Source organism: Nerophis lumbriciformis, linkage group LG14, assembly GCF_033978685.3.
Source record: "Nerophis lumbriciformis linkage group LG14, RoL_Nlum_v2.1, whole genome shotgun sequence".
Taxonomy (NCBI): Eukaryota; Metazoa; Chordata; class Actinopteri; order Syngnathiformes; family Syngnathidae; genus Nerophis; species Nerophis lumbriciformis.
Genome location: NC_084561.2, coordinates 7,302,764 through 7,316,661, shown reverse-complemented (window position 1 = coordinate 7,316,661; position 13,898 = coordinate 7,302,764). Strand labels below are relative to the sequence as shown.

Genomic DNA, 13,898 nt, shown 5'->3' with positions numbered 1-13,898 from the left:
AACGTACAGTGTTTGGGGGGAAAAAAGCAAAACCCTTATCATAGATCAATAACTGGGAATACTTTAAATCCAGTGTATTTCAGACTTGAATACATTTACTTTGAAACTAATTCCTCCAGGAGACACCACACAGTGACAAGTCCTGTTGACTTACCTGTGGACGGTCTTCTCTTTCTGAAGTCTGTAGTTTTGCACTCACCCAAAAGTTGGTTTGTCCGTGAGCCTTTACCGACTTGGCATTCCGAAAGGTGTGGCCTGTGTAAAAACTGACTCTGTTGACGACCGAGATACAGCTTGCTCAGATCTAGTCTATTGGACGTCCTCACGGATCCACCAATTTTAGCCCCAACAGTGCATTGCCATACCACGGGCCCTTGTATTTCTACATACCAGACTAAATCCTACAGTTCATACTTGGCTTACTTCAGAACAACATGACTTCTTCCTTTAGAAGGTTGTGTTTTTTGTGTGTTGACTCAATACTTCGAATCCTGTCATGATGTAGACTAAGTGTCCTAGAACTGTTTGAGTGTATCTGGCTGGATAATGGTTTTTACCATCGTCATGTTCCTGTCTGAGGTTGCCAATATCGCACACACCCTTAAAACCGCCAATACTGCCATCATAGGAGTGTTAAATACTGCGACTTCCTGACCACGGTCTTAAGTCAACACATTGTCTGGTGACTCTTCCCATCGCCATGGTCTTGTGGATGTGTCGTTACTGTAGAGACATGGTGTGTCCATCATCATAAGATAAAGCCTGGCTGGGTTGTCCAACTGTCCTGACGCAAGTCGTTTCACTGTTGTAGGGCAAAGACGCTAGGGCTGCAGATAAGACTGTTGCCATGGTCCTGAAGGAGATACCCAGTAAGGCGTCGTCAGAAGGGAAACCCCTCCTCACGGTGACTACCAAGGTGGGCACAGCCGTTTCAGAACATCCCCACTAACTCCTGTGTTGCTTGTGCAGACAAACAGTAGCTTCTAATGCTGGAATATTGCTAGTACCATTTTGTCTGGACTATAAAGCGCTGCGGTATATAAGCCACACCCACTGAATTTTAAAAGAAGAAAAAAGGTTTTACATATAAGCCGCACCATTGTATAAGTCGCAGCTATATACGTTGTGAATGAATTATTTACACATAAATATTCTGTAAATGTTTATTTACATACCATGATTGTTTCCAAACAGTGTCAGTAACACGGCAGTAAAACGGATGATCAAACAAAACAGAAGTCATGGTCATGGACCCACTAGCGGAAACATTTAATATGTTCTTGTTACAATATATAGTTATATCTGGCAGCTCATACTGATATTTCAATGCTGTTGTTGTTGCTCACTGATCTTAAATACTTGACACTTTCAAACACTTCTCAATAAAGTAGTCAATGATATTGGTTCAGTTTTTTATTTGTTATCATGCTATCCAATAAGTATCACAAATCAGGGAAATGCTCAGGTATCAACTGAAATTCAGGTATGGTGATTGGCAGTGTTGGGTTAGTTACTGCAAAGCAGTAACTAGTTACAGTTACTAGTTACTTCATTTCAAAAGTAACTCAGTTACTAACTCAGTTACTTACACCAAAAAGTAATGCGTTACTGTGAAAAGTAACTATTTAGTTACTTTTTTTTTTTTTTTTTTTTTTTTTTTTTTTTTTTTTTTTTAAAGCTCCCATTAATGCCCTTTTAGCCTTCATTTCAGTACTGTTATTGCACTGGAGAATAATACAATGTGTTGATCAACTTGACATGCATTTGCATCACTCAAATCTGCTAAGCAATGTGGTCTACATACAACACACAAAGACAAAGATATGTTACAAAGGCCAATTTGTTTCTGGCCAGAACAAATTGACAAAACTATTTTAAATAGCTGCAACATAACGTACATAAGTAACAAACAGCATAATAACAGCATAGATGTAAACCAAGAAAGGCACACACTACATACACAAAGCCTAACCAGGCATTTTCTTTACTGAGCAAAACTCTTTATTGTCGGCCATAAACACATCACCAAAACATTAGTAAAAAAAAATGATATCTAGCAAAAGTGGTCATTTTCTGCAGTACAAACCAGACCAAAAGCTACTTTGTTATATCAACAGCAGCCACTCGCTCTTTCTCACGTGTGCCAACACTTGCACATATGGCACTTAGCCATTGATGCGTTTACAGCCACACAAAAAGTCGGACAACTCCAACACCACACATAAAGTGTAATTCCAGGTCGTTACACTATGATTTACCAATCAAATGTGTGCTTATTCTCGTGTCATTTATTAGGAATCTTAATTTATAAATATTAATCATTAAATGCTGTTAGTATATTAAATAAATACTAATAAAAATATATTTTTTACAAACAGGAAGTTGCAGGAATGTACACATGATCCCCTGCTTACATCTCATTGTGCAACATGTGAATGTTTTAATGGGAACTAAATGAAAGGGGTACAAACTATTTCCAAAGCAGGACCTCCACCCAGACAAACAATACAAGTACACAGTTCAGGAAAAACAATATTTGTTGTTATTGTCATTGTAAGTGGGCCTAAACACTTATATTAGAAATGGAAATGACTGCTGTCATTTGATTATAATAATAAGAGAATGTTGTCTGTCTATCTGTGTTGGCCCTGTGATGAGGTGGGGACTTGTCCAGGGTGTACCCTGCCTTCCGCCCGAATGCAGCTGAGACAGGCTCCTGCGACCCCGAAAGAGACAAGCGGTAGAAAATGGATGGATGGATGGAGATTGAACTTGTTATTTAGTCAGGTTTGGGACAGGTGTGCTGCTGGTGTAGCCACAGTGTGCACGTCTAAAGTTGCTCACATGGGCTCCACTCAATGCTCAGGGACTTTTTGCGTTTGCTCACACACATGAACAATTAGAGGGAACATTGATTGACAGAGTGTGTACCTTCAGCGGTGAATGATGAGCAGAGGCAGACTTAATCCTTAAGTGGTGGAGGTGAAGTGGCATCAGAGTCTCTATCTCTCTTTACTAGCTTCGTCGAAGCATGTTGCTTATGTAGCTTGTTTCAGCAGATTTGAATTGCTGTTTTGGGCAGTAGATGGGATCTTTGATCCAAAGCACAATTTACATTTAACTAAAATGTTCTTTTCTTTTTGTGCTCGACAAAAGAAAAGTAGTGAAAATATCTCCATGTTAGCAAACTCGACTTCTGGCTCCGCCATGATCAGACACGCCCCCCTCCCCTCCCTCCCTCTCCTCCCTCCCCACACTCACACACACCCACACAGAGCGCATGTCTCTCTCTCTTCTCCGGCTTGTGACACAAGAAGAATCAGAACGATGACACAGCAGCGCTCCGATAAAACACACTTTATACTACATAAAAAGTAACGTAAAATAACGCAGTAACGCATCATGTAGTAACGGTAACTGAGTTACTGAATATAAAAAATAACGCGTTAGATTACTAGTTACCGCCGAAACTAACGGCGTTACAGTAACGCATTAGTCCCAACACTGGTGATTGGTGACAACCCCAATGTTTGTTTGGGGGGCCATGCATATTTCATCTCACTAATCGAGTCTGATAAACATCTTTGTTAACTTTAAATTAGGGTTGTCCCCAGACCAATATTTTGGTACCGGTACCAAAATGTATTTCCATACTTTCGATACTTTTCTAAATGAAGGGGACCACAAAAAATTTCATTATTGTCTTTATTTGAACCAAAAATCTTAGGGTACATTAAACATATGTTTATTATTGTCCTTAAATAAAATAATGAACATACAAGACAACTTGTCTTTTAGTAGTAAGTAAACTAACAAAGACTCCTAATTAGTCTGCTGATATATGCAGTAACATATTGTGTCATTTATCTACCTATTATTTTGTCAACATTATGAGGGACAAACTGTAAAAATGGATTATTATTCTACTTGTTCATTTACTGTTAATATCTGCTTATTTTCTGATTCAACATGTTCTATTCACACTTCTGTTCAAATGTAATAATCACTTATTCTTCTCTTGTATGATACTTTACATTAGTTTTGGATGATACCACACATTTAGGTATCGATCCGATACCAAGTAGTTACAGGATCATACATTGGTCATATTCAAAGTCCTCATATGTCCAGGGACGTATTTACTGAGTTTATAAACGATAAAAAAGACAAAATATTTTATGATGATAAAAAAATATCGATATAATCATCGTAGTATTGACTATATATATGGCTCTTGTATTTGGTATCGTTACAGTGGATGTCTGTGTAGATCCACCCATTTGTTTACATTCAGGGGCGCTAGCATGCTGTTAGCGGTGAGCTATTGTATCCTCCTCCGGTGTGTAGTGAAGCATGTTTAGCTATTCCTCGTCCTCCAGTGATAATGATACTTGTAAGAGACTCACTTTATTCGTCGCCATGGAGGCCAGGATCACTGATTTAGAAGTAGCATAAACATGTATGTTAGCTAGCAAAAGCTAAGCGCCTCTTTCAGAGCGGCACTTCAGTGTTTATATCTTCAACTTCGTTTATTTTTCAGCAAAAATGTGTCTATTCTTCCCTTTTTAGCTCCACACCGTTTCTGCTTGTAAGTGTTTTGTGTGTGTGCTCGTTTTACCAGCAATGTCACCACGTTTTGGGGGGTGGGATACCGGTATTTTTCAGAAGCACTATAGTACTATTTTTAATTCAGTAGTACAGCAGTACTTTATTAGTAGCGGTATACTGAACAACCCTACTCATCAAAACACACACACACACACACACACACACACACACACACACACACACACACACACACACACACTGACTGGAACTGTTCGTTGCTTCATCCCTTAATTGCTTTCAAAAAGTGTGTGTGTGTGTTTGTGTGTTCTTGTATTTCTACCCTTCTTGAGACATGAAGAAGGAAAAGTATCTTCCATATGAGGGGGTGTGAACAAGTGATGACATAAATCATGGTCCCAATAACATTGCATCTAATAGACAATGTCTCATTTGGTGAAATCTATCAAAATGAGGGTGGTCCCAAAAAGAAGGGATTTTTCTATTTGACTGTGTGCTCCCCCTCTGGTCAACATATGAAATAACAAGTGTGTGTAAGAAATTGAAACGCGCCCCCTTTGGCCAATTTTTTTTTTTTTTTTTTTTAAATACATAAATATGTAAAAAGAGACATACTGTAATAACTTGAAGTAAATAATGAAGATTAAAAACCAATTACAAACAAAAAATAATAATGAACTAAAAGCAGACTTTTTCTCACAATGTGTCGACTTTTTTCTTATAAAATTGGGAGCTATTTTCTCATATTCTTTCTGTTTATGTAATGTTGCAATATTTTCTTGTAAAAATATGACTTTTTTTACGTAAAATTTTTACTTTTTAATGCAAAAGGGCAACATTTGTCCTATAAAATTCTGACTTGTGTCACAATATTGCCAATTTTTTTGGACATTTTTTGAGTAATTTTGCCAAGTAAAATTCCGATTATTATTACAATATGGCCAACATTGTAAGGTTTTCTTATAAAATTGTGACTTTTGTTGAGTAAAATGACGACTCTTTTCATAAAATTGACATTTGAAGCTTTTCTTGTGTAATTGCGACTGTTATTGAGTAAAATTCCAACCTTTATCATAATATTGCACACATGTTCAGTTTTTCTTGTACAATTTTGCCTTCCTTTTCTAGCTCCACACCGTTTCTGCTTGTTTTGTGCGTGTGCGTATGTATGTATGTTAGCTAGCAAAAGCTTCAGTATTTATCTTAAACTTCATCGTTTATTTTTCAGCAAAAATGTGTCTATTCTACCTTTTCTAGCTTCACACCGTTTTTGCTTGTAAGTGTTTTGTGCGTGTGCACAAAACGAATATGCGCGTCTCCTCGTTTTACCAGCAATGTCACCACGTTTTGGGGGGGGAAACAAATACCGGTATTTTTCAGAAGCAGTATAGTACAATTTTTAATTCATTAATACAGCGGTACTTTATTAGTAGGGGTATACTGTACAACCCTACTCATCAAAACACACACCCACACACACACACACACACTGACTGGAACTGTTCGTTGCTTCATCCCTTAATTGCTTTCAAAAAGTGTGTGTGTGTGTTTGTGTGTTCTTGTATTTCTACCCTTCTTGAGACATGAAGAAGGAAAAGTATCTTCCATATGAGGAGGTGTGAACAAGTGATGACATAAATCATGGTCCCAATAACATTGCATCTAATAGACAATGTCTCATTTGGTGAAATCTATCAAAATGAGGGTGGTCCCAAAAAGCAGGGATTTTTCTATTTGACTGTGTGCTCCCTCTCTGGTCAACATATGAAATAACAAGTGTGTGTAAGAAATTGAAACGCGCCCCCTTTGGCCAATTTTTTTTTTTTTTTTTAAATACATAAATATGTAAAAAGAGACATACTGTAATAACTTGAAGTAAATAATGAAGATTAAAAACCAATAATAAAAAATAATAGATAACTAAAAGCAGACTTTTTCTCACAATGTGTCGACTTTTTTCTTATAAAATTGGGAACTATTTTCTCATATTCTTTCTGTTTATGTAATGTTGCAATATTTTCTTGTAAAAATATGACTTTTTTTTACGTAAAAATTTTTACTTTTTAATGCAAAAGGGCAACATTTGTCCTATAAAATTCTGACTTGTTTCACAATATTGCCAATTTTTTTGGGACATTTTTTGAGTAAAATTATGACTTGTCATAATTTTGCCAAGTAAAATTCCGATTATCATTACAATATGGCCAACATTTTAAGGTTTTCTTATAAAATTGTGACTTTTGTTGAGTAAAATGACGACTCTTTTCATAAAATTGACAACATTTTAAGCTTTTCTTGTGTAATTGCGACTGTTATTGACTAAAATTCCAACCTTTATCAGAATATTGCACAAATGTTCAGTTTTTCTTGTACAATTTTGCCTTGCGTTGAGTAAAATGACGACTTATTATAATACTGCCAAAATTCGAAGTTTTTCTTGTGAAATTGTGACCTTTTTCTTGTGAAATTCCAACTAATCTTTCACAACAAGCTTTTTTATAATTGCATAGTATGTATATATTATTAATGTTGTAAATACAAATCTTTATATCTAGAAAGGGTGGTTTTAAAGAGGTGGGCATTTATCGGAGGTCTCAAGAAGATAAGAAATACAAGAATGTGTGTGTGTGTGTGTATATGTGTGCGTGTGTGTGTGTTGCTTTGTGTCAACTTGTATTTCTGTCCATAACGGGAAGCATGTTGTATATTAAATTGGTTTCCTAATGCAATGTTTCATTTGATAAGCTGCTTTGATGGTCCACATTAAGGAGAGAGACCACGCAGCACTTCTGCCAACAGACGACTGCTCGTTAACGACAAGAAAATGTCATCTTTCAGGAGGAGCTCGGTGGGTTTATATGTGCAAGTATAGATCATCATGCACAACACTCTTATTATTTAGTACGTAATATGTATGGATTATGTACAGGAGGGAAAGGATTCATATGGCCCCATTCCTCTGTGGGTCTCCCGTGAGAGGAAGAGGGGTGGGGGTTAATATTTTGCAATGCTGTCTGCTGAAAATGATGGAAAGCGCCACTCCACAGCTCTGAAAGCTGCACCTTGTGTTGACACTCAATTACCCTGTTTAGATTATTTTTACTGTCATATTTATTATTTCATTTTGCAATGTTTGTTGCGACTAAACTATTTTGTATTCTAACCGTTCGATGTGAGAAGTGCTATATAAATGCATTTTACTTACGTAGCAACTGGCGCTGTGGTCAAAGTTGGAATTGCCACATAACACATTTGAAAACATGCAACACCCTACTGCCCCCTGGCGGCCACAGTGAATAGTGCGCCCCTCCCATTCGTCACCTTTCATGTGTCAGGTAAACCGTGACAAAATAAATCCCCTTCCGACTGTACCCAAGTCAAAGCGTTTTGCATATATAACATATGTATTATTTAGATATAGATTATGAGACTCTTGCAACAACTCACCGTTACATTATTTGGTAGATGGTTGAGTTTATTTGGAACATGTATTGAGTCACAATACATCACGTATTCCCACTTTCTTATTACGTGTCCGATAAAAAGGAGGAAGAAGCAGAGCTTATTAAATCCTACCCCTTTTCCATTCGATGCCAACTACCAACACGTTTAATCCACTTCCTGTTCTCATATAATCCGAACAATACGGTATGTTATGCTAAAATAAACAAACTAAATTAATAATTAATACGTTTTTTTACCTAAAATCACTGAAATTAAAGTGCAAATGAAAATAGAGTGTCATCACTTTAGTCTTAATATTTGCGCTTCAGAAACTTTTCCTTTTGTCTGTTTAATTTTGTCATTACTGCCACAAGTGGTGTAAAAGTGTATTAGAAATTAGTTCCGCTGAGACCACAGCTGAGAAACGGAGGGGAGGGGTGGGGCGGGGGCGTGGTTAAGATATATATATATATATATATATATAAGAAATACTTGACTTTCAGTGAATTCTAGCTATATATATATTTTTTTTTTTATTACATATATATATATATATATATATATATATATATATATATATATATATATATATATAAATAAAAGAAATACTTGAATTTCAGTGTTCATTTATTTACACATTTACACACACAACACTCATCTACTCATTGTTGAGTTAAGGGTTGAATTGTCCATCCTTGTTCTATTCTCTGTCACTATTTCAGAACACACACATTATACAAATATACATTATAAAATCAATAAGAAAACGGGAGCTCTAATTTGGGAGTCTGAATTAGGATCAGAATTTCCTATATAAACATTGCGCACTCACGTCGCCTTTTTGTATTGATTACTGCAGCTGTGCACTGGATTCATTCACAAATACAAACTACAACTCACAAACACTTTAGAGTTAGGCTCCACCATCAGAATGTGTACTTAAACTTATAAAGATCACATGGATATTATTCAGTGAGTTGATTCACCAAAACTAACCTGTTATACAGGACGAAAAAGCACACAGGACGTTTCAATTGTTCACAGACTGGTCGCGCTCATCAGAATGACAAGACACTTCCGGTCTGCAGGTGATAGCATTCAATTGGGAAGAAACGCCCTACTGCCCCCTACTGACCAATGTGAATACTGATAAATGTGTAATGACAGCTCCATAAACGAATTCAAACCACAAAATAAAATAAATAAATCAACACAAAAATGTGACACATTATGGGTGGGTCACATATGCATGTACAGTAGATGGCAGTACTGTCCTGTTTAAAAGTGTCACAACATTGCTGTTTACGGCAGACGAACTGCTTTACGGGAGACAAAAACTTGACTGCTGTTGTTGTGTGTTGTTACCGCGCTGGGAGGACGTTAATGAAACTGCCTAACAATAAACCCACATAAGAAACCAAGAACTCGCCCTCCATCATTAGCTGTTTATATGGTGGGAAAGCGGACGTGAGAACAGGCTGTCAACACGTCACTCAGGTCCGCATGGAGCTGGAGGGGGCGTGGCCTCCAGCTCCGCCTGAATTTCGGTAGATTTTCGGGAGAAAATTTGTCCCGGGAGGTTTTCGGGAGAGGCGCTGAATTTCGGGAGTCTCCCGGAAAATCCGGGAGGGTTGGCAAGTATGCCGTAAAGGGGGTGCTCGCGGCCTAACAAGACCGAGTCTCATTATGTTCTAAGCCAGGGGTGTCCAAACTTTTTGACTTGGGGGCCACATTGGGCTATAAAACATTTTGGTCGAGGGCCGAAAGCCGACTGAATGTAAAGTATAATCTGTAAACTATACTATATATATATATATATACATATATATATACATATATATATACATATATATATATATATATATATATATATCCTATACCTATGTGTATATAGGTACAGGCGGAAAACCGAAATGTCTGGCGTCAGGCGGTGAGACGGGGTATCGCAGAGGCTGATTTGAGGAGAGGCCAGCTCGCAGAGGAGAAGAGAGACAGGAGGAAACGTACTGCAAATACCATCGCACAGCAGGAGCGGGAGGAAGACTCTACACATGTTTGCACTAAGTGCAACAGGGACTGTCACTCAAGAATTGGCTTGTACAGCCATGCTAGGCGTTGTCAACAAACATGAATGTACCGTATCAACAAAACATCAAGTTAAAATGTGAAAATTATAATTAAATATGTGCATTGTATAATTACAACACTCATTAAAACTGAAAATATATTACTAATATTTGACTAAAACAGGATGACAAAACGATTTAAATTAAAAAAATAAATAAACTTAATAATAATTAAAGTACCATTACAAAATTTAAAAAATGTAAAATAAATTAAAAAAAAAAAAAAAAACATCAAATTGAAATAAATGTCTGACACAAGAGCGTAAATTAGCATGGTCATCTGTGACTAAGCTGCCAAAGATGTGTATATATTTATATTATAATAATATAATAGCTATATAATTAATATAATTGGATATTAACCTTGTTTACTTCCGTGACAACCTCCTTAAAGTTTTGTAATCAATCAGAAATATCAAGCAGCTAAAATGCGACAAACATGGATCAGTATGAAGAGTGTTTGAAATTCTTCCCATCATGCTTTGTAATGGGTGTAATTTTGATTTTCTTATAGTGAATGGACGTTCAGTGACCATGTCTGTTGACTTTCTGTGTTGATTGGATTTTTATTTTTTTTTGCACCATGAATAGGGAAGGTTGTTTGCATTGGGTCATAAAAATGCATACATGACAAATGGTCATTGACCAGGAAAAACACGTGCTCTCCACTAGATAGTGACAAAATAGCGGCGTCGATAATGTTCTGCACAGATTCCTTACTAAACTCATGACCGGGGGCCAATTTGAAGACGTCGTAGTTTGGACACCCCTGTTCTACACAGTGGTTGGTTTCAATTTCCATGTTGAGCGATGTTCACCAGCCAGTCCGAGGGTCATGAAAATACTTCACTCCATTGTCCTTGTTCCATCCAAACAGTTTTAGCAGCGAGCGTGTGTGCAGACGGCAGCAGCTGTTCCAGGGCAGACAGCATCGTATGTCCCATTAATCATTTATCTCCGAACCGGTGGTAGCAAGAAAAACCAATTAGATTGTTTGTATTTCCACTCAGCTGGCTGATGCAAGAGAAGCCCAACGCTGCACTTCTTAAAAACTGTCCCGCACACACAGAGCAGACATAAATGTTGGGTAAACCAGCAAAAAAAACTCAAGAGGTTGAAGGAGTTGGTGTCCTGCCTGATATCACTTAGAAAGTGACAGAGGCCAGGTGACAAGTGACGGTCCTCACATGTCAGGACCGGTCAAATGTGTGTGTGTGTCGCACATTACTGCGCGGATCTTTTAGAGGTGACCATTGGCGGTCCTCATATGTCAGGTCCGGTCAAATGTGTGTGTCGCACCTTACTGCGCGGATCTCTTAGAGGTAACAAGTGGCGGTCCTCATTTGTCAGGTCCGGTCTAATATGTGTGTGTGTCGCACATTACTGTGCGGATCTCTTAGAGGTGACCAGTGGCGGTCCTCACATGTCAGGTCTGGTCAAATTTGTGTGTGTTGCACATTACTGCGCGGATCTCTTAGAGGTGACAAGTGGCGGTCCTCACATGTCCGGTCCGGTCAAATGTGTGTGTGTGTCGCACATTACAGCGCGGATCTCTTAGAGGCGACAAGTGGCGGTCCTCATTTGTCAGGTCCGGTCAAATGAGTGTGTGTGTCGCACATTACTGCGCGGATCTCTTAGAGGTGACAAGTGGCGGTCCTCATTTGTCAGGTCCGGTCAAATATGTGTGTGTGTCGCACATTACTGCGGGGATCTCTTAGAGGTGACCATTGGCGGTCCTCACATGTCAGGACCGGTCAAATGTGTGTGTCGCACATTTACTGCGCGGATCTCTTAGAGGCGACAAATGGCGGTCCTCATTTGTCAGGTCCGGTCAAATATGTGTGTGTGTCGCACATTACTGCGCGGATCTTTTAGAGGTGACCATTGGCGGTCCTCATATGTCAGGTCCGGTCAAATGGGTGTGTGTCGCACCTTACTGCGCGGATGTCTTAGAGATGACCAGTGGCGGTCCTCACATGTCAGGTGCAGTCAAATGTGTGTGTCGCACATTACTGCGCGGATCTCTTAGAGATGACCAGTGGTGGTCCTCACATGTCAGGTTCGGTCAAATGTTTGTGTGTGTCGCACATTACTGCGCGGATCTCTTAGAGGTGACCATTGGCGGTCCTCGCATGTCAGGTTCGGTCAAATGTTTGTGTGTGTCGCACATTACTGCGCGGATTTCTTAGAAGTGACCAGTGGCGGTCCTCACATGTCAGGTCCGGTCAAATATGTGTGTCGCACATTACTGCGCGGATCTCTTAGAGATGACCAGTGGTGGTCCTCACATGTCAGGTTCGGTCAAATGTTTGTGTGTGTCGCACATTACTGCGCGGATCTCTTAGAGGTGACCATTGGCGGTCCTCGCATGTCAGGTTCGGTCAAATGTTTGTGTGTGTCGCACATTACTGCGCGGATTTCTTAGAAGTGACCAGTGGCGGTCCTCACATGTCAGGTCCGGTCAAATGTGTGTGTGTGTCGCACATTACTGCGCAGATCTCTTAGAGATGACCAGTGGCGGTCCTCACATGTCAGGTTCGGTCAAATGTTTGTGTGTGTCGCACATTACTGCACGGATTTCTTAGAGGTCACAAGTGGCGGTTCTCACATGTCAGGTTCGGTCAAATGTGTGTGTGTGTCGCACATTACTGCGCGGATCTCTTAGAGGTGACCATTGGCGGTCCTCACATGTCAAGACCGGTCAAATGTGTGTGTGTGTCGCACATTTACTGTGCGGATCTCTTAGAGATGACCAGTGGCGGTCCTCACATGTCAGGTTCGGTCAAATGTTTGTGTGTGTCGCACATTACTGCGCAGATCTCTTAGAGGTCACAAGTGGCGGTCCTCACATGTCAGGTCCGGTCAAATGTGTGTGTGTGTCGTACATTATTGCGCGGATCTCATAGAGGTGACCAGTGGTGATCCTCACATGTCAGGTGCAGTCAAATGTGTGTGTCGCACATTACTGCGCGGATCTCTTAGAGGTGACCAATGGCGGTCCTCATATGTCAGGTCCGGTCAAATATGTGTGTCGCACATTACTGCGCGGATCTAATAGAGGTGACCATTGGCGGTCCTCACATGTCAGGTGCAGTCAAATGTGTGTGTCGCACATTACTGCGCGGATCTCTTAGAGGTGACCAATGGCGGTCCTCATATGTCAGGTCCGGTCAAATATGTGTGTCGCACATTACTGCGCGGATCTAATAGAGGTGACCATTGGCGGTCCTCACATGTCAGGTGCAGTCAAATGTGTGTGTCGCACATTACTGCGCGGATCTCTTAGAGGTGACCATTGGCGGTCCTCACATGTCAAGACCGGTCAAATGGGTGTGTGTCGCACATTACTGCGCGGATCTCTTAGAGATGACCAGTGGCGGTCGTCACATGTCAGGTTCGGTCAAATATTTGTGTGTGTCGCACATTACTGCGCGGATTTCTTAGAAGTGACCATTGGTGGTCCTCACATGTCAGGTGCAGTCAAATGTGTGTGTCGCACATTACTGCGCGGATCTCTTAGAGGTGACCATTGGCGGTCCTCACATGTCAAGACCGGTCAAATGTGTGTGTGTGGCACATTTACTGTGCGGATCTCTTAGAGGCGACAAGTGGCGGTCCTCATTTGTCAGGTCCGGTCAAATATGTGTGTGTGTCGCACATTACTGCGCGGATCTCATAGAGGTGACCAGTGGCGATCCTCACATGTCAGGTGCAGTCAAATGTGTGTGTCGCACATTACTGCGCGGATCTCATAGAGGTGAC

The 13,898-nt window shown here is 39.8% G+C and overlaps 1 protein-coding gene across 1 annotated transcript in view; it reads left to right on the top strand.

The window, feature by feature from the left end:
* The window catches only part of pex5la (peroxisomal biogenesis factor 5-like a), a 174,116-nt gene that overhangs the window by 77,811 nt on the left and 82,407 nt on the right, over positions 1-13,898 (top strand). Inside the window, exon 2 of the mRNA XM_072914604.1 lies at positions 812-916. Within this exon, the coding sequence (XP_072770705.1) occupies positions 812-916 (105 nt within the window). The remainder of the gene's footprint in view (positions 1-811; positions 917-13,898) is intronic.